The sequence below is a fragment of the Kogia breviceps genome, chromosome 6 (genome assembly GCF_026419965.1).
Source record: "Kogia breviceps isolate mKogBre1 chromosome 6, mKogBre1 haplotype 1, whole genome shotgun sequence".
Lineage (NCBI taxonomy): Eukaryota > Metazoa > Chordata > Mammalia > Artiodactyla > Physeteridae > Kogia > Kogia breviceps.
Window position 1 is genome coordinate 7,668,268 of NC_081315.1, and position 21,326 is coordinate 7,689,593.

At 39.2% G+C, this 21,326-nt stretch overlaps 1 protein-coding gene and 1 long non-coding RNA gene across 3 annotated transcripts in view; one reads left to right on the plus strand and one right to left on the minus strand.

Moving 5' to 3' along the window:
- Positions 1–21,326, minus strand: part of LOC136794341 (uncharacterized) — a 251,596-nt gene that overhangs the window by 105,439 nt on the left and 124,831 nt on the right. The gene's annotated exons all lie outside the window — the stretch shown is intronic.
- On the plus strand, positions 1,438–11,293 carry IBSP (integrin binding sialoprotein). Its single transcript, XM_059067519.1, has 6 exons — positions 1,438–1,491; positions 1,582–1,632; positions 1,728–1,805; positions 5,578–5,640; positions 10,022–10,195; positions 10,757–11,293. Exons 1-6 carry the CDS (start codon positions 1,438–1,440, stop codon positions 11,291–11,293), a joined length of 957 nt encoding a protein of 318 aa, XP_058923502.1.

Consider the following 21,326-nt stretch of genomic DNA (forward strand, 5'->3'; position numbering starts at 1 on the left):
TTAAACAGATGGGTCTCCTTTAGGGGAAACCTCTTTATCCCCGCGTGGCCATCAAGAACTTTTGCTAAAGTAGGACAGGATGGTGAGCAAGTTTGCAGGCTTCAAAATCAAAGACCCACTCTGTCACAAAGAGAGGTGACAGAGGACCCCAGACAGCTTCTCCAGGGCTCTAGCCTTACTCTGTGTAATGTTTATTTTAGCATCAGATACTCTATAAGGATGTAATACATCGTGGCTAGTGACGATAAAATGCAGAATCTACCTTCAGAGTACAGTATATGACATGCGTTTCATACATTTTAAATATTACTTTTCCCAGTGTGTTTATGGGGAAATTACCATTACCATTACGTATTGCTTCTAAAATGTTGCCAAAACTGTCGCTCTGGAGGAGAAAGCCCTCTCAGTGAAATGTGTTTGTCAGTGCAAGTGCCAGGTGTTAGTGGCTTTCAGCTAAGTTTGTTCAACTTCTATAAAAATAGGATTTGATCAAGTAGAATAAAATTAAGATACTGTTTCACAATCGCTTTCCTTTTACCTGTGAGCAATCTATGTGGAACTGAGATCTCGGCCTGGCTGCAAACCCCAGGACTGTTCACAATGTATTCTTCTGAGAGTTGCATCTGCAATTCTTCCATAAAATTGACGTCTCCGTCACGACGATCACCCTGACCTTGGAGAGCCCCTACATCCATTCCATGACAACCTCCCACATCAGTGATGGAAAGCTTAAATGGAGCTGGAGAACAACGTAACTTGAGGAAATGTCCCCCTGATATCTCCCGATGAACTCTGATAACTCTTCTCACAGAATCACCCTTAAACATGGTTGTTGGGTGCTACATGTCATGAGAACAATATTTCAAATGTCATGGATCTTTTCACACACATAAAAAATATCAAGTATTCTAAGATATCCATGGGAAAATGCCGCCTAGTCTGCACGTTACAAACAAACTTTTACTTTAAAAGCTATAGGGAAGCTGGAAACAGCCTGTAGGATAATTGGCATAAAAGCAACCCTCTGAATGTATTCAGTTTTTGCGTAGTTTTTAATTATAAACAAAACAAACAGGTCACCTAACTGCACTAGCTCATGTTCCTATGTCAAGGGCATCAGGAGGCCCCAACATGAAGTACACTGAGTATGCAAGCCCGTGGCAGTGATGAAATGGTCTTCCACTGACAAATCAGAGCAGATGGCTTAAAACCAAATATAGAACTCATGATGACTCCAATAGATGAATAAAGGCAGTGTTCTACCACTTAAACAGAAGGAATAGTTTTAGAACAAAAGCAGAAATTTGGTCCTACTTAGTCAAAACTCTAATTGGACAAAACTGAAAACAACTAAATACATCGCCTAGTGCAAGCAAAAAAGGGTACATTCTTAGTTTTACTCATTAACTTTAACACTTCATTAATTCCAGAAGCAAAATGAAGACGGCTTTAATTTTGCTCAGCATTTTGGGAATGGCCTGTGCTCTCTCAGTAAGTTCTTTCTTAAAAACCTACAGTTATTTCCATTTTTGTCTTTTTATGTTGAGAGAATATGTAATAATTAAATGCTCTTTTAAACAGATGAAAAATTTGCATCGAAGAGCCAAATTAGAGGATTCTGAAGAAAATGGGGTAATTCACCTTAGCATACTTCCTTGGCTTGACTACACTTCCTCTAGATTTATTGCACATGAAACATGAATGTATCATTTATTGTGTTCATGCAGGTCTTTAAGCACAGGCCCCGATATTATCTTTACAAGCATGCCTACTTTTATCCTCCTCTAAAACGATTTCCGGTTCAGGTAAGTGTAAAAATTAATTTTCCTTCTCATCCATTGCAACTGAAAGGGAATCAAATTTAACTGTAAAATACCTAAATTCAACTCTCCCTGAAATTCAGCCAGAAAGACCACTTACTACAAACAGTTTGTTTTTAATATAATAAAATAAAATTTATTCCTAAGGTTTTCTTGTAAAGCAGAGCCACACACATAGAGTAAACTCATTTGGGCCCAGTCTAGAATGACCTAATGAAAGCACACACTGCAGAACACTGAGTTCAGGCGTTTTGTCTAATTCACTGACAAAAGTGGACAATTTTATCAGTTGTTGACATTTCAGTCAGTGATAAGGCCACTAATTGCCATATTATACAGTCAGATAGCTGTCTATATCCAATAATTTAGACTCTTAATTTAGGGGAAAAAATCGACTTCATAAACAACAAAGAGCATTAAAACAATTCCTGATAATCACTGGTTTGCTGAAGAGTTTCTTAACCTTTGACCTGTGTAGTTCACTAGAACAATACATCATATTGGAGCATAACTCTAATGGAAAGTGTAGCTCAAGAATGCAGAGGAAAGAGAGAAAGTCATGAAGCAAACTAAAAAGCTTGTGAGAAAAACAAAACATCCTTAAAATTGGTAAACAAACAAACAAAAATAACTAAACACTAAAAATAAGAATTTCTGTTTTAACTGAGTTACCTGTGAAGAGGGTTCTGAAAACGAGAGGGTGTGGTGCTGATTTTAAATAGACAACAAAACAGAATTGTGCTATTTTTATTACTATAGAGTCTGGGCTCAGGGCACCAATTATGCACCATCTGACCCCGGTCTCCTGAGACACTAAAAGCAGAAGGACTCTGAAAATGACGCCTTAGCAGAGTGGCTTGGCATAGTATCCTGCCATATGTTGGACTAACCCACTTCCAACTCATACAATGGTAGGAAATGATCATCTTAAAGTATTTCTAGCACCATAATAATTATGGGGAATGTGTATGGCCACAGAAATATGAGCACAAATGATACTAGAGCTGTGGGTTTTCAGAATTGCCTTCCATTCTTTGGTTTGCCCATAAATAAACATTGCTCATTTGAAACTTTGTTGTCTTTCTTAAACGAAATGGAAATGATAATACATTTATGTTTTGGACTACCTCTTCAACTTTTCTAAAATATCATATACTTGGAGGTATTCCCACCTAAAAGTTTTTGTAGATATCTACGTGTGGCCCAATTCAAATGTCTGTAGTGAAAAGATATTAGGAGAGGTTCTTACCGAGAGACCCAAAGTTCACAGAGTTTTAAGCAGATCTTTAATATACAAAATTTCTACAGATTATATGCAGATAGATTTATCTCAACCAATGCAGAATTTGTAAATAAGACAGTTGTTTCAAAATATAATCCAATAAAATACATCTCCTGATCCAACAGTCTGATCTAGTATTGATGATCTATCATCCCACTTTACAAAGTTTGATTTCCAAGATTTTTCTCCTTACATGTCTACTTATATGTTTCCATAGCTCCTTATTATTTATTTCCTTAAGTCTGTTAAGTATTTAGTGCCCAGATTGTCACCCCCAAATGCATTAAGCTGCACTGGCTTTGAAGTTCATGTTTTTATTCAAACTGATCTGTGTTTATATATAAAATCTTTTCTAAAATACCAACTTGCATGAAATAGCTTATGTTGATTGCAAGGCTGTCAGTCTTATTGTAGCTTATCTGCTTGGGTACAGAAATGTAAGTATAAATAAGCTTAACGCCCTAAACATTTTTAACTGAGGAAATTGTTTTTTTATGATTAAAATGTTTGGTTAGTGTGTGAACTCTTAGACAGCAGGGACTTTATCTTAAATTTCTTTTATCAGACTCATTCAGTTATCACAGTACTTGACATGGGGAACTGCCCATATTTGCAACTTTCTCTCTTGCTACGACCTACATTCTCAGTACAATGCCTGGAATATATATTTTGGAACTGAATAAATGCAGTAGGCATAGAAGTTGGAAGGAGTATATGAAAGACTTCCAGAAGAATCAATAGGACTTATTGACAAGTTGGTAATAAGGCGTAAATGAAAGAAAGGAAAATAAGAAATGCTAAGTCTTCAAGGCATTTCATGCAGTTTTAAAACTGTCCTCACTGCAGATACTAATTGAAGAGTGAAATGGTTGGAGTAAGATGAAAGCTAGAGGTAAGGAAAGCTTGTAAAATGACTAAAACATTCCCATTGAGACAAAATACGCTGCACAAATATGCTATCCTCTATTTATAATTTAACTAACAAATAGAAATAGTTCCAATATAATCTAATGCTTTATTCACCTCTGGGCTAGGGAAGGCACAGCTATTAAGGTCATGGCAGTGAAGAGCAGGTCTAATTATTCCTTTTCCACCCAAGATTATTCTTGGCTCAAGGAGACACCTTGGGTGGATGGCTTGGCCATCTGAAGAATGAGCCCAACAGGGAGAGCCCTGAGCAGGGTTGGGACATGAACATTCCCTCATGTTGATCTCTAACCCTAAGGTTCTTCTGCAGCTGTGTTTTCTAAGTCGGACAGTACTTAACTGAGTCACCAGAATCAAAGATAAATTTGCAGAGCAGAAAATGACAGAATCTTAAGTTAGGTATCTACTTGTATGCTTAGTGTCATTAAGGAGTGGTTGCAGAAGAAAGAAGGAAAGTTCAATTTGGATTAACATTGGGAGAAAGAGGAAAAATCTCCTCCACTGTCTTAAAGGCTCAGATAACAGAGGTTTAGATACACCTTTCCTTTTAAAAAGTAGCAAAGCTCATTAACTTATAATTTTATTTTTATATGCAGACTCCTTGGTCTAATTTATTCTCATTCAATATTGAGCTTTTTAGAGGAATGGTACTCATAAATTTCCTAAATGAGTAAATGAATTTTTCTCTTATATAACTTTACACACACACACACACACACACACACACACACACACACACTTCATTTTAGGCATTAGCTTTAATTAGATTAAAAGGTACAGGGCTTCCCTGGTGGCGCAGTGGTTGAGAATCCGCCTGCCGATGTAGGAGACACGGGTTCGTGCCCTGGTCCGGGAAGATCCCGCATGCCGTGGAGCAACTAAGCCCGTGAGCCATGGCCGCTAGGCCTGCGCGTCCGGAGCCTGTGCTCCGCAACGGGAGAGGCCACAACAGTGAGAGGCCCGCATACCGCAAAAAAAAAAAAAAAAAAAAAAAAAAAAAAAAAGGTACTAAAAATTGTATGCAAATTTAATTTCAAGTCAAATTCTAAGTTAAATTCACCAAGAGAGCTCATTATTTATGAAAATCATCCAGTAACAACTTATATTTTGTAATAAGCCTAGTTATCATTTCATTCATATTTTATAAAGAAAATAAAACAATGAGATCGATGTTTTAGCTCAAGATTTGCCTTGAACTGGTTGGAGAATGCACAACCGTGTGAGCTTCATATTCCTCCTCTGTAAAATAGAAAAATTGGACCAGATAATTCTCATTCTCTCAGAGCTAAGCCAATCTGTCATTCACTGCTCTCATTTTTACAAACAAAATATTTCAACACACTGTCAATGCTTTCGAGGTTAAAAATGGAGTATTTCAATGCATATCTTGATCACTGTAAAATGCCCCTTTCTCTCTAACCCTGTTTTGCATATGTCTAATCTCCTCATATCTTTCTCACAGTAGCATGAGAACTGTCCTAAGTAAATAAATACGTATGTACATATATATTCATATGTCTATGAATTCATGTATACATTTTTTTTTAGAGCAGTAGTGACTTGTCTGAAGAAAATGGAAATGGTGATAGCTCAGAAGAGGAGGAAGAAGAGGTAAGGAATTTCTGCAGGTTTTTTCATAGCAAACCAGGCAGCCCAAAAACCAAGTAGAAAACTAGTCCCCTGTAGTCTACACTCAGCAAATAGACATTGCCAGGTTACCAACTGCCCACAGCCTTCTATTTTGGACAAGGAGAATATTATTTAAATTAGGATTAAATAAAATGACCTGCTTAAAACACTATTACAGTTTGGGGATAAAGTTACCTGTAAGCTATATATGAATACAAAAGGTATCTCCATTTTAACTGGAAGAAATGTAAATTCTGAGAGAAGGAAAGAAAGTATTATTTACATTTAGGTGGATAGAGCATGATGGTAAAAGACAAATATACAATAATCCTAAACTTAGTGCAATACTTGTTTTAATGACTAAACTTTAAAAATTCAGTTTAATCAGTGGGTAGTATAAGAAAGCTAATCTCATATCCTCTACAGTGTTATCGTGATTCACCTGCCTTTCTTGACTCACAAAGTAGGGCTGTTCTCTCTGATTGGAATTTTATATGTCTTTTTGCCTACTAGTAAAATTCATGTTTTTATAGAAATGCAAATGCTCAAGATGTATAAATACTTTCCCATATAGTACTACAAATCAGTGTAGTTCATGGCTAAAATTCATCTATATAATTTGGAAATTGTGCTAACATGTTTATAACTGACATTCTTGCCCATAGAAACATACTAATTAGGTACATTTTCCTGGGTAGTCAATTATAGCTATCCACTGGTTTGGGAACCTTCTAAATTCAGGTATTCTTAGATGCTATTTATGAAGGGACAATGACAGTCCAAAATGGATCAAAATGGATAAACGTCTGCTCTCTTGAAAACAAAATGGTGTGGGAACTTTAAAAGGGACGCATAATTAGTCTGATTTTTTTTAACCATAAAAGTAACTTTTTTAGGACCACAATTTATCCTAATAGCTTTTTAATAAAGGGGTACCTTACAAGAATGTCAAGCCAGTACCAGGAAAGATGCCACCTACTAAATCCCAGAAAATTTTGCCTGGAGTTCCACATAGTAATCTTACACAAGAACTGAGCTAGGGTAATCCATTTAACTACAGCTGCTTGCGGTACAGAGACTGTAAAATTGCCTTACCAGCTAGATTTCCCGGTTAGACTGCATATCTTTGGACAATGGTTCTTCATTTGTTGCGATGGTGGTTGGGGTAGAGAAACATTAAGGTTCCTTTAGAACTCTGACGAAATCTCACGTACTCGATATTTTACCAACAATCTCTGAAGATTTCTGGTCCTCCCAGAACTGACCTGCAAATTCCCCACGACCCAGGAGACTAGAGACCGTAGGTAACAATCCTTGCTTTGAGGATGAACAGTGCTGTACCCTCTTTTGCATCTCTTCACACTGCCCAGCCCAGTTTCTTATACATATAAGTGCCCAGTCAATATTTGGTGGTTTGGTTTTGAAACTTCAGAGGAATAAATGCTCCAAAGACCATTCACTCAAAGTGATAGTGGAAAACTGCATGAATACCCCGGGGAGTCTTCCATCCTGAAGAGAGTTTAGAACCTCTTTTTTCCCCATCTCCTCCCTAAAATGTCACTGGCAATTCAGATTAAATACAGAGGCTCCAGAAATTGTATTCCCATCAGAAGGTGCTTAGGCATATTTTCTATTTGGTGATCATACGTTTTTCCCCCTCTCCTAAATTATTCAGTCTCACATTTATAAAACTTTTATTGAAATATAATGTACATAACACAATTATCGTAAGTTTATAGATGACTGAAATTTCAGAAATTGAACACTTAAGGGTAACCAGCACCCATAGAAAAAAGCAGCACAAGTTTTGTGCTCCATCCCATCCGTTAACCAACAACCACCAAGGGCAACTGGTCGACCCCTAACAGATTGTTTTTGGCTCTTTTTGTGTTCCATACATATATATATATATACACACACATACATACATGTATGGAATTGTGCAGCATATACTCTTTCGCATGTGACCTCTTCCACTCTCAGCTTCAGAGATTAGTTCATATGTTTCTACAGTTGAAAATCGTTCATTCTCATTGTCAGTGTTTCATGATGTGAATGTACCACAATGTGTTATCCTTCTGTTGATGGGCAGTTGGGGAGTTTTCAGGTTTGGGCTATGACAAAAGAGTGCTGCTGTGAACATTCTAGGACTCCTTCTGGTGAACATATGCATTCATTTCTGGAGGCCACTTTACCTAGACATGAAATATCTACGTCGAAAGGTCTGCATATGTTCTTCCTGAGGAGATGCCACCAACAGTTTACCAAAGACGACGTACTAATGTAAACTCCCACTATCCATATATGAGCATTCCAGTAGCTTTACATTCTCACCAACACGTGTTTCTTTCAGTCATTTTAGCTATTCTGGTGGGTTAACAATACTTTTTTTAAGCACAAATGATTGCTAATTTTTCTATTCAAGAGGATATTTGAGGTCTCATACCAATAAAAAGACTGACCTACTTTCCTTTTTAACTTATTGCAGCAGAACAACCTTAAATAAATTACTAGGAAAAGAAAGGGTGTTGTTAGCAGAAAATGGAGAATCCTACGAGTTGGGACTTTGGGTCTGTATTCATGACCCTGCTGCTAATGAACTGCCATGTCTTTGACCTCATGTGAGTCATTTATCCCACTGGACCTCAGGTTCTTCACCTGTGAAACAATGGTGCAGGACCCAAACTGTATCTTCTCCTACTCTAAGGATCTTTCCTCCTTCTTCCCTGAAAGATTTAGTCTGTTGGACTAAAGCATGTAACATGAAAAAATAAATAGTATGGTGTTAGTGTGATATTTGACACAGTTAGCTTGGAGACTGTTTTGGGGTGGACTCTAGTAGTTCCAAGAGTTCATTAAAACAGTGGAATTTACAAATCTGATGAAACAAACATCATTTGTTTTAGTAATAAGGCAGGCTAAATCTGGCTTTTGTTTGTTTGTTTTGAAGTCTTAAAATATAGGATGCCTAGTTAAAGTTATCCTAACATCACAATCTCTTTAAAAACACATTGACCGGCTTCCCTGGTGGTGCAGTGGTTGAGAGTCCGCCTGCTGATGCAGGGGACACGGGTTCGTGCCCCGGTCCGGGAAGATCCCACATGCCGCGGAGCGGCTGGGCCCGTGAGCCATGGCCGCTGCGCCTGCGCGTCCGGAGCCTGTGCTCCGCAACGGGAGAGGCCACAACAGTGAGAGGCCCGTGTACCGCAAAAATAAAACAAAAAACAAAAAAACACACATTGAAATAAATTCAGTTTTCCAGTACTCATTTAAAGTACATAAATTCTGTGTATGAATTCCTGACTTTCAATATTAGCTATGAATTACTTTGAGAGATTAACTCAATCAACAAACAATTGCCTAACAACATGGAGTAAAGGCAAAATAGTAAAATGTTAAAGATGATAATAACATTCATTGAGGAGTAGTAATTTTTAAAAAACATCTTCCTGCAATAACATAATATATAGCTAAGGATTTCTTGGAGTGTTTGATTTCTTCTTTGCACAGAAAGATTGTGTGTCAAATGCCTGACATCTTTTAATACTGCACACAGCTCAAAACTGGCTTATATATTGGCAGATGGATTTTGAATTTAATATGTCTCTTTTTCTTTACATACCCCTGAAAGTAAATGAAATACATTCACTTCTTTTTGATAGTAAATAGACATGCAATCACCTTGTTTGAAGAGAGGGGCTTCTATAAAAAATTCTTTTCTGAAAAAATATCCTAGGTATAATGTGGACAATTCACATAAATCCTCCTTGTCATCAAAAACGTCATGGTGCACAGGAAGGGCCCAGGTTTGTTTTTTTTTTTAATTAGAGAGATACAGTTTCATCACTTACTATGAGACTTTAAACAAGTTATTTAACTTTTCTGAGCTCACTTTCCTTTTCTAAAGGGTGTGAGTTACAACCCTATGTTAAAAGACTGCTCTAAGGAATTAAAAAATAGGTATAAAGTTCTCGGCTTATTTGTCAGCAAATACAATAATTAATGAACTATCATGTTGTAGTAGCTATTAACAAGACTTCAAGAGCCTAAGCCATGTATTGTATGATACCATATAGTCAGATATGCTGAAATTATTACACAAATATTTTTGAATTGATTAAATGGAATACATAAATATCTAAAACACACTATAGTGAGGTAAATAGTATGAGAAAACTTTGAATTGAGTTCTGAGAAGTGAGAAGTGCAAATGGCATAAAAGGAAGCAGAATTGTCAACACTGGGTGACAAGCTGGCTGAGGGATACGGAGGAGGTTTTTTCCAATAAGGGTTCATGACTTCAACAAATTTTGAGTTACCTTCTAGCTTAAACAAATTTTCTTGCTCTGGACACTTACCCCAGGAGACTTCAAATGAAGAACAAAACAATGAAGAGAATGAAGATTCTGATGGAAATGAAGACGAAGAGTCAGAGGCTGAGAACACCACCCTTTCCATTACCACACTTGGTTATGGAGAGGAGACCACGCCTGGAACAGGGAATATAGGTCTAGCTGCCATCCAGCTTCCCACGAAGGTAACAATTCCTCCAAGATGTTCAATCTGCTTTCATTGCTTTACTGAAGTCTGAGGTTATCCTGACACTCTACACACAGTATTTTATATTATCTTCATTAAACTCAATGAAAAAGTAAGAGCAGGTACAATGTCCCTGTTTACAAATAAGGAAAGGTTTTTCCCATGGAAGTTCTCTTCCCATGTTCTTATACTGCCTTTCAATATAATCACAGAAGACTAAGGACAAGCATCTTAGCAATGGATAAAAGGTCCTGAGAGATGCCATAGCATTTCTGAGAAGAGGATTCCAAGACAGAGAAAGTGAGTAGCAAAGCTATAGAAAGCATCTCCCACAGAGACTTATTTATCAGGTCCCTTTTTCTCCCTCAAAACCCAATGACAAAGGTACTAGTTCTGAATTTTTAAAAACCCACCAATTCTTTGGTAACTTAAATTGGCTTCAATTAAGAATTACATGTAGAACAAGGCTGTCGGTACAGCCTATGCTGGATGAAATAATGGCCTTAAGTTTCATGTTTTTCACACCTAAACTTGGATTCCTTCAAACTTTTCCTTATAGGCTGGGGATATAGGAAAGAAGGCTACAAAAGAGGAGGAAAGTGAAGAGGAAGAAGAGGAAGAAAATGAAAATGAAGCAGAAATGGATGATAATGAACAAGGCCTAAATGGCACTAGCACCAACAGCACAGAGATAGACATTGGCCATGGCAGCAGTGGTGGGGACAATGGAGAGGAGGAGGAAGGCGAAGAAGGTGTCACTGAAGCCAATGCAGAAGGAACCACAGTGGTTGGAGGGCAGGACAATGGTGGCTCTAAGGCAACTGCCTCTCCAAATGGTGGATATGAACCTACAACTCCACCCCAGGAGATCTACGGGACGACCCCGCCACCATTTGGGGAAACTACCACCCCTGGATATGAGGGGGAGTATGAACAAACAGGCACCAGTGAGTACAACAACGGATATGAAATCTACGAAAATGAAAATGGAGACCCTCGTGGGGACACTTACCGAGCCTATGAGGATGAGTACAGCTACTATAAAGGGCAGAGCTACGACGGCTACGACGGTCAAGATTACTACTACCACCAGTGAAGGCCCAGACTGGGATGAATTCATCCGTTCCGGCACTTTGTGTGGTTACCGTTTTCAAAGTTCAACTCAGGAAGGTGCAATATAACAAATGTGCATATTATAATGTGGAATGGTGCTGCCGTTCCAAAGTGGTTAACCAATGCATGAGATTGTGTGTGACTGAATATTTTGAGGTTGTAGTTCTACACATAGTGTTTTTAACGCGTTTGCACTAACTGCTAAAACATGCCCTTTGTCCGAGAGGTGCTTCTTAGAAGAGATTCACTGACATTATTAGTAACACTGTATACCATAAATGTGTAGTTCTCTAATCGCACTACCTATCCATCACTGTATATTAGGTTTAATTATCATCCTCATGTATTTTTATGTGACCTGTATGTATATTCTATCTATGGGTTTTATCACAAATAAAAATGCAATCCTTCAAATGTGTTATAATTAAGAAGAAACATGAGAGATTCAGAATGAAAGCGTATTTCCTCTATGGTTTAAAACGCAGAAGGACGACAGACATTCTTTCACGGATAAGTCAACATCACTAAGATTGTGACATGCCTGTGGGCGGGCTCAGCCATATATATCAGGGAAATAAACAGCTTTTATTAGAGTTGCCAGATGTGACAAATAAAAAGGTAGGATGCCTGGTTAAACTTGAATTTCAGATAAACAAGGAGTAACTTTTTAGTATAAGTACGCTCTATGCAATATTTGGCATTTGTGAAATATTTGGGACATATTTATACTAAATAAATGATTCATTATCTGAAATTCAAGTTTCATTGCCTGTCCTGTGTTACATCTGGCAACCCTACTCCTGTTGATTTGGTTCGAGGTGGCATGGCGGTGGGATGGGGTAGAAAACTCTTACACATACGCACAAACATGAACCCATCATGGCCTAACTATTTCGAAAAATGCCAGGCCTTCAGAAAAGCTGCAACTCTAGCACATGAGCACCTAAACTCACCAACGGTTCACATTTTGCCATATTTATCCCTCTCTGCTTCTGTGGGCCTCTCTTCATATATATACACTTCTTTGCCAAACCATTAAAGAGTGATTGCAGACATCATGGCATCACAATGTTCACCCCTAAATACTTCAGCATTTAGTATTAGAGCAAGGAATTCTCCGACATGGCTGCCATACTATTCTTATTCTCATTCTCAAGAAATTCAACCTAGATATGGTAATATTTTCTAATACACGGTCCATATTCAAATTACCCCAATTATTCGAATAATGTAATTTATTGCTAACTCATTTAATCCTCACGAAACTCTGTCAGGTAGGTTTTACTGTTATCGCCCACGTTATTGACGAAGGGGCTGAGGCACAAAGAGGGTGAGCAGCTTGCACCAGGTCACAACGTCAGAGCAGCAGCCTAGCTTGAGGATCTGTTCTCTTGACCATTAGCGTATATTCATCAGGAATGCTATATCCATTACCGTATATTCATCAGGAATGCTATATTCATTAGTGTATATTCATCAGGAATGCTATATCCATTACCGTATATTCATCAGGAATGCTATATCCATTAGCGTATATTCATCAGGAATGCTATATCCATTACCGTATATTCATCAGGAATGCTATATTCATTAGCGTATATTCATCAGGAATGCTATATCCATTACCGTATGTTCATCAGGAATGCTATATCCATTACCGTATATTCATCAGGAATGCTATATCCATTACCGTATATTCATCAGGAATGCTATATCCATTACCGTATATTCATCAGGAATGCTATATCCATTAGCGTATATTCATCAGGAATGCTATATTCACTAGCGTATATTCATCAGGAATGGATGCTGAGCCATGAGTGGGCAGGAAATCTCTAATGATAAGGCATTGCTGAAAAAATGAGACGTCCTCTATCACAATTTTCTTAGAACCAACTATGATTTTGTATGACTTGAGCCCTAAAGAATATTTTCAAAGCAAGGATCCTCTGATATTTTTCAGGTATTTTGGTATACCTTTCTATATAGGTAGATTGGTATTGTGCAAAATGCATGAGCCCTGGAGTTAGGTGGGCTTGAATGATGGTGTTATCGAGAGTAAATGAATTTCCTTCCCTAGTCTCTGTTCCCTCACCTCCTACGTGTGGAGTATACTCAGTGGGTTGCTGTTTAGAGCCCAACCCATTATGAGCTACTCAGATCATCACCTCTCTCCTCTCCAGTCCCTTCTTTTCTCCATCTTAACACTTAGGTGCATCTGATTGTAATAGAATTACCTGGTCATAAAAATTGTCTTTTGAGAACTCATAGATCATTTGTTTCTTGTCCTAATGCCTTTTTGTAAGCAAAAGCTTTTGATGAGATGCAAGCCTTGGGAACAGTGTGAAAAATACCATTTATTCGGCAATATAGGTAATCTTTACTCTTTATTTGTGACATTGTCACAAACTATCACAATATATCATAGAATCATCCAATCTTAGATTTGGCCAGCCCCAGGGCACTTTGCTAAGACTTGGGTTGGACTGCAGTCAGTTCTTGCCCACATGGTCTACATGGAGCCCATGCAAGGCTGCCAGAGAGCTGCTCTCCCATGCGCCTCTTCCAGATACCAAGGTTTGGGAGACTCATGAGTGTCCTAGACCATTTAAAGAACATTGACCACGTGGAGAGTTCAGATGGGTTTAGCGTGAGAGAGGGCTACTGATGTGAGATGGGATGGGATGCTGATTGGCCTCCCAGCTCAGGCCACACGCCAGGGGTGGATGGTCTTTGGGTATCAGCATGGCCACAGGGTAGCTGCTTCTGAGAGATGACTCTGCCCCTCTCCCTGTGGTCCCCCTAGGCCCTATCCCCTCACTTCAAGTCCCTCTTACTTCCTCCAACATGATGCCTCAATCAATATGCTCCCCAGCTGGCAACCAGGGTGAGCCATGTTTATCCGCAGGGGGCACTGAACATCCCCCTTCCCCTTTCCAATTCATTACTGTTACATAAATTCTATACCCTGCCTCTTTCATGGCTGACCCTGTTGATTTCCTATCACCCTTTCCTCTTTTCATCTTGCAAAACTAAAGCTTTGGTTTTCTAAATAATTGCTTCTGCTGAGAGTTTCAAGAGCCTATTCAGAACTGAAAAACAAAACCTTGACTTTCTTTCCATTTGGATTCCTCTTATTAAAAAAAATCCCAATCCGGGACTTCCCTGGTGGTCCAGTGGCTAAGACTCCGTGCTCCCATTGCAGGGAACCGTGGTTTGATCCCTGGACAGGGAACTAGATCCCGCATGCCACAACTAAGGGCCTACATGCTGTAACTAAAAGATCCCACACGCTGCAATGAAGACCCCACGTGCTGCAACTAAGACCCAGCATAGCAAAAAAAAAAAAAAAAAATCCCAATCCATCTCTAGGCAAAGTGAATCCCTCTGAGTGACAAAGAGAAAAAGTAATGAAAGTGTGAGAAAAGCAGAAAAATATAAATACATTCTTTTGAAAAGGATAGTCTAATGTCGAGATATATGAGTCTTACTTTAAAAACAGAATCAATATTAATTAAAAGGAAATCATGAAGCAATCACTTGGACCTTTTGTTTATCCAAGTGCAAATACAGTGAACTCACTAAAAATGCGGTAAATTTTGTCATATTTGATACAGCAATCTGTGAGTTATCTCCTTTCTGCAGCTGCTTAATAAAATGCTTCTGGGCTTCCCTGGTGGTGCAGTGGTTGAGAGTCCGCCTGCCGATGCAGGGGACACACGGGTTCGTGCCCCGGTCCGGGAGGATCCCACGTGCCGTGGAACGGCTGGGCCCGTGAGCCGTGGCCGCCGAGCCTGCGCGTCCGGAGCCTGTGCTCCGCAACGGGAGAGGCCACAACAGTGAGAGGCCCGCGTACCGCATAAAAAAAAAAAAAAAAAAAGCTTCTGACACTTCCTGGACCTGAACACAACAAGAATGTTATTTATCTCTAATAAATAATATTTGAAGATAATATTGTCATTATCCTAATTATCTTTTGAAATTTTGTGACAGAGACGGTCAGGTATGTCTGACCCCTTAGCCAGCGGAGGGCAAGTTTGATTTCGATTCTAGCTATAGGATCGCGCTGGGGAATCAGCAGCACAACATAAACCATTACTTACGCTGTGCAGAATGAGTTCTCATCAAATCCAGTACTGCTACGGTGAATTCTGTGTGTCAGCTGAACTGGGCCAAGGGGTGGCCAAATGAAACATTTTTATTTCTGGGTGTGCCGTGAGCATTCTTCTGGATTAGATTAGCATTTGAATAGGTGACTCAGTAAAGTAGATTTTCCTCCTCAATGTGGGTGCCATCACCCAGTCAACTGAGGGCCTGAAAAGAACAAGAAGGCAGCTTCCTGCTTGGCTGCTGAAACTGGGACATGTGTGTTGGACTGGGAATGACACCAGCCGCTCCTCCGGCCCCCAGGCCTTGCGATTCAGATTGGATTTACACCACTGGCTTTCCTGGGTCTCCAGCTTTCAGGTGGCGTATCCCGGGACCTATCAGCTTCTCTGATCATGGGAGCCCATTCCGCATAATAAATCTCTTCCTATATGTATAACCTATGGGTTCTGTCTCACTGGAGAGAAAGAGACTAATATAAGTACACCAAACATTTTAAGAGTAATTTTCACTGAATTCTCAATACCTGCATTGCTATGGGGACTGACTCAGGCACGCTGTAACCTCCAAAGACAGCTTCGACGCTACCTCCCCTTCCACAAGTCTTCAGCAATGTGACGCTGCCACTTCTCCCCAAGGTGCATGGGAACGTGTACCTACTCCTTTGAATCGGACCGCCCTGACCAATATCATGACAATGACTCTAACCGTTCCAGGCTTGGCTTTCTGCTGCTTTCTGCTCTTGACACCCTAGAGGGTGTCAGGAGTGGGGAAGCCTCCTGAGAAAGGACAGAATGTAATTGGCATGGGCACCTCTACTACTAGACCAACAAATCCAGTTAATGAGCTTTTAACCCACTGAGTATTTTAAGTCCTGAGCTACCATATAAGAAGTCCAGTTGGTTCTGCTGGAGAGAGAGGTCAGATGAAGAAGCACCAAAGCACCGTCCTGCATGTGCAGCCCAATCAAGTCTTCAAGAAGCCCTGCGCCCATCCCGTCCGAGTGTCCCACATGGGAGATCTGAGGACGGCACAGCCAGGCCAAGTCACCCCACAGACACCTGAGAGAAAATAATCAATGGGTGTTTTAAACCACTAAGTTTAGAGATAGTTTGTTATATGGCAATAGATAAGTAAAACAAGAACAGACAAGCATAGAAAAAAACTCTGAGAATGCGTGAGAATTGAGACAGTCATGAGAGAAGAGCTATAATAAAATGATAACACAATACATATAAACACAAAGTTTAAAAACTGAGAAGAAATTAGGTAAGAACATAGTATGTGTCCAACACGATGAGTAACTAGCTGGTATATGTCATCATGTTCTGTCTCTTAAGAGGATACTTGGTCCTGCAAAACAAAATGGCAAAAGAACTATTGGGGAATGAGAGATACTCCCCTCCTGAGGTCACACGATGAAGCTTTACAGCTACTTCCAGCAATGTCACCAGGTCCTGAAGGAAAAGCCTGGTATCATTATAATTACATTTTAACTACACCCTCTGAATTACACTTTAAGGCGTAGTAAGACACCTTTCTAATATAAAAATAAAAGCAAATTATATTGACATGTCTTCCCTTTGCCAGTAATAGCTGAATGGGTAAACAAATAGCCCAGAGAAGTGAACACAGCTAGCTTCATGCTGCTCCGAGACCCTTTGTGGTTCCGTGTCTGGCTGAAATTTTTATGTACTTCTGTTGAAATTCCCAAACACTAAGAGAAAAAAATAATAAAAACTAAAAACTAAAAAAAAAAACCCATAATTTGGAGGTAGATGAGAAAGTTGGTTGTAAGTGACGTTTTAAAAAGTGACCTTTTTTAAACTCAGGATGAATATTGATCCTCATGAATGAGCATATTTTAAACAGAAATATTTTCTTCTGCTAAAAGCAGGGCAAGTCCCAGCACACCCATTTCGTACTCTCTTCTGGAGATGAATGGGGAATAAATGCTGCTATGAAATGCCTAAAGCCTTGACAAATCTTTAGGGGTCTGTATGGTAAAGAGGAGACGCTCAACAAGGGCCCTTCTTTTCCACTCACAACACTGTGGAGATCCCCCCATGGATTCAGAAGGGAAAACTCAGTATTTGTTGCATATATAGATTGGAAAATAGAGCATTATTTCAGTTAGTCAGAACCTATGGAAATACGCATAGTATATATTTACCTCTAACTGCCTATGATGATACAGAGAAATGTGTCCCCTAATAATGTTAAGAATAAGTTGGGGACCAAGACCCCAGAAAATAAAAAGAGTTCTTCCTATCCTAAGTTTTTAAAAATGTAAATCAAAACAACTGGACCTAGAGCACAAGTATAGAGAAGATGGATGGGAGGTTCCAGAAATAGATGGAAAAACAAAACAAGACACAACAAAACCACAAAGCCTTACTCCTGGATGAGGGTCCAGTAGCTGGAACAGATAGTGTAGGTTCCTAGTTAGCTCATATTCTATATGATTGTTCTCAATAAAGTGAAGGGTAAGAAATGAAAAAGCCAGCACAAGACGAAACAAGTTTTGTGAACTATTTTCAGCTGAAAATCTCTTTGAGGAGCAAATCCTCGGGTCGGCCTGGCCCAGGAGAGTCAGGCTAGGTGTGTCATCGGTGGGGATGTCTGTTCCTGAACCATGAACTGAGAACCAGAAGCAAGTTCATGTCCGTTTCCTGTTCTTCTCTAGTCCTTCTTAATTTTGTTCTATTTTGTTGTCTTTTCCAATTACACAGAAATAGTGTGAGGCTAGATCACCTTTTTTACAGAACCCTGGTCTTTATCTTTGATTCCTAAGAAATCTTATGGCAAAACTGTTTATTACACGAAAACATTTAGGAAACTTATGTTGAGTTTTTGAAGTTCAAGCTCAACCCAGGGGGCAAGTTTTAAGAGGGTAGAAGTAACACCTCTACTTCACAGAACTTTAACAAATGATTATTCTCTGGTTTTCTCCCATGGTTTCTTCTCGGCAAACTTTTAGACAGAAAGTTTGATAGGCTCAATTTTTTTTTCTTTTTTTCTCTTCTTGCTTTAGCCAATTGTAGGTTCTATATTTAAGGCTCAAGTTGCATTTTTATTTTTTGAGCTTTGAATTCATTTTAGCTTTGGAAGTATATATATATTTAGCTACTGCCAGTTTACTCCTTGGTAGGACTGGTAGCTAAGTCAACTTTTCTCTTAACATTCTATGAATTTTCTCTTACAGAACACAGATTCATCTAGATAGAATTAAACACTTTCCCATCACTTAAAGAAGGGGAAAATCTCTTACTAAATTTCTTTGGAAAGAAGGAAAGACAAAGAAAAAGCACATTTGAGAAATAATCTGAAACTATAATATTAATGAAAAAAAACTAACATTTTCTAAAGCTGCACCATGTACGAGGCACATACCAGGTGCTTACTTCTACCTGATCATTCAAAAGTATAAAGTTACTTATAAACTATAAAGTTACGGAAGAGTGTAAAACCTTAAAACGCTGTGGATTTTCTAAGTGTTATAGAAATCTGTGAATAATTCATTGCTTTAAGAGAATAGTAAAGTGAGGATCTTTGTGGTATTCACATCTGTCTACTGTTCATATAGCTGTATGTTTCTGTTCGGTCTTACGGTTGACTGAACACTGCTGCTTGTCCATTCCTTTCCTTTACTTCCATTTTCTTGTTAGCCTTTTTCTATGTCTGCCAAGTCCTTTACATTTTGCTGAAATTCTGGTCATTAATATTTGTGAATGTCTAGAGAAATAGCCCACTGTTTGCTCTTAAACTTCAACTCAATTATTTCTTTCACCATTTCATTGATTTTTTTTCCCTTCATCAATTGAGTCGTAAAAGAAGACATGGTTGGAAGATAAAGAGAGGACAGAGAAGAGATACAGAAGGATGTCACCTGAATGCCAGATTATTATATAATGGTGGGAAGAATGGGTGGGATGGGTAGCTATCATGTATTTATCATTTAGTTTTGACTTAGGAACATTTGTTGATTTAATGTTTATGCAGACTTTAAGAGACAGTACAGTGCGGTGGTCTTCAAACCTCATTTTGGAGCCTGACTGCCTAATTATAAATTCTGGCTTTTTATATTTGCTGGATATATGACCTTAAGCAAGTCACTTAACTGCTTTATGTCTTATCACTAAAATCAGGGTGACAATAACAGCTACAATATAGAGTTTTTATAAATATTAAATGAGTTAATACACCACACTCAGAGTAATGCTTGGATCATAGTAAAATCACTCAGTGAAAGTTCAGCTTATTATTATTCTCCCCATTCTCATATGGAGAAATTGAGGCTCACAGACGTTCAATTTAGTTGCCTAAGCAATTGACCACAGCAAACAAGAGGTAGAGTCAGTGTGTGAAGTCAGGTCTGTTTGACTCCAAAGCTACCAGTTGAACGTCTCCACTGTCAATGACCAATGTCAAATACTCTACACCCCATGGTTGAATGATTGTGAGTCAGCAGTGTCCCCAACCTAACAGCTAAAATTCTAATCCTGGCAGGAGTTTTAAGAACCAGCTACGTACACTCAGAAGAGGACCAAAAATAGGGATTCAGCCTGAACTAGAAAAGAAACCATTCTCTCAGCTGAAGCCACCTAAGGGCTGCTTTCTTTGTTTTATTTTGGTTTTTGTCTGTTTTGGAAGTTAGGAGAAATTGAGAGTTTACATTTAAATCTCATTAAGCATCATTTATAGTCTGTTAAAAGTTGTGTTTAGCTATAGGTAGTTCTTATCCCTTAGTATGGGTTAAACAATTCTTACATTATCTTTTATTGATGTTTCACATAAAGTTCTAATTACCCCTCCAGGTCGTGTAATATTTTAGACTGAATGGAACCTCCTGAACTACTGCAATCGTGATTTGGGCAGCCAGACCGGGCCACCTACTGCCCTAGAAAGGCTTACTCCAATATGAGTGTGCTACTCGTTTCACTGAAAAAGTCAACCTCCTAAATTGGCCATTTTATAACATCCACATACAAACCCAAACTCTCAATATTTCCCCCTAAACCACTTCTGCAGTTTCTCCCATAACAATACTAAAGAGCAACTTTGTTCTTCCAGTTGCTCAAGGCAAAAACCTTGGTGCCACCCTTGATTCTTGATTTCCTCTCCCAGCCACATCCGGTACGTCAGCCAATCCTACCGGCTTTACTGTCAAAATATATTCAGAACGTGACCACTTCTCACCACCCCTTGTGGTTCAAGGCCTAATTGTCTCATGACCAGATCACTTCAAGAGCTCCTTCGCCAGTCTCTGCCTTTTCCTACTCAGTCCCTCCTTCGGTTCCTCCTTTGCCCAAGACCTCCAAGGGCTTCCTTCTCACTCAGGGTGAAGTCGGGGCCTTGCGATGACCATGGGGCACTACATCATCTGCCATCTAATCCTTTTCTGACCTCGTTTCCTGCTACTCCCTTCCTGCAGTCCATCCAGCCAACCTGACCTCTTCTCTGTCTTGGAACAAGCCAGCAGGCTCTTGTCCCAGGGGTTCTCCTCTTTCTCTTCCTTCTGCCTAGAATATTCTTCCCCTAGAAAGTCAGATGTCTACCGGTCTTTACTCAAAAGTCACTCTCTCAACGAGGCCCTCCTGGGCCTCACTATCTAAAATTTCAACCCAGGGAATTCCCTGGCGGTCCAGTGTTTAGGACTCTGTGCTCTCATTGCTGAGGGCCTGGGTTCAAATCCTAGTCAGAGAACTAAGATCCCACAAGCCATGTGGTGCAGCCCCAAATAAAAATTAAGTAATGAAACATTTTAAAAAATAAAATTTCAACCCAATGTCCCCACTCTCAATGCTTGTTATTGTCCCCTCCCTGCAACACTTTTTCTTCTTAGTCTCTGTCACTACCTAACATAACATTTTTTTGTGTGTGTGTGGTACACGGGCCTCTCACTGTTG

Coding starts and splice junctions, on each gene's coding strand:
- IBSP (XM_059067519.1), top strand. CDS start 1,438: ATGAAGACGGCTTTAATTTTGCTCAGCATTTTGGGAATGGCCTGTGCT. Junction 1,492..1,581: donor GAATGGCCTGTGCTCTCTCA/GTAAGTTCTTTC, acceptor TCTTTTAAACAG/ATGAAAAATTTGCATCGAAG. Junction 1,806..5,577: donor TAAAACGATTTCCGGTTCAG/GTAAGTGTAAAA, acceptor ATTTTTTTTTAG/AGCAGTAGTGACTTGTCTGA.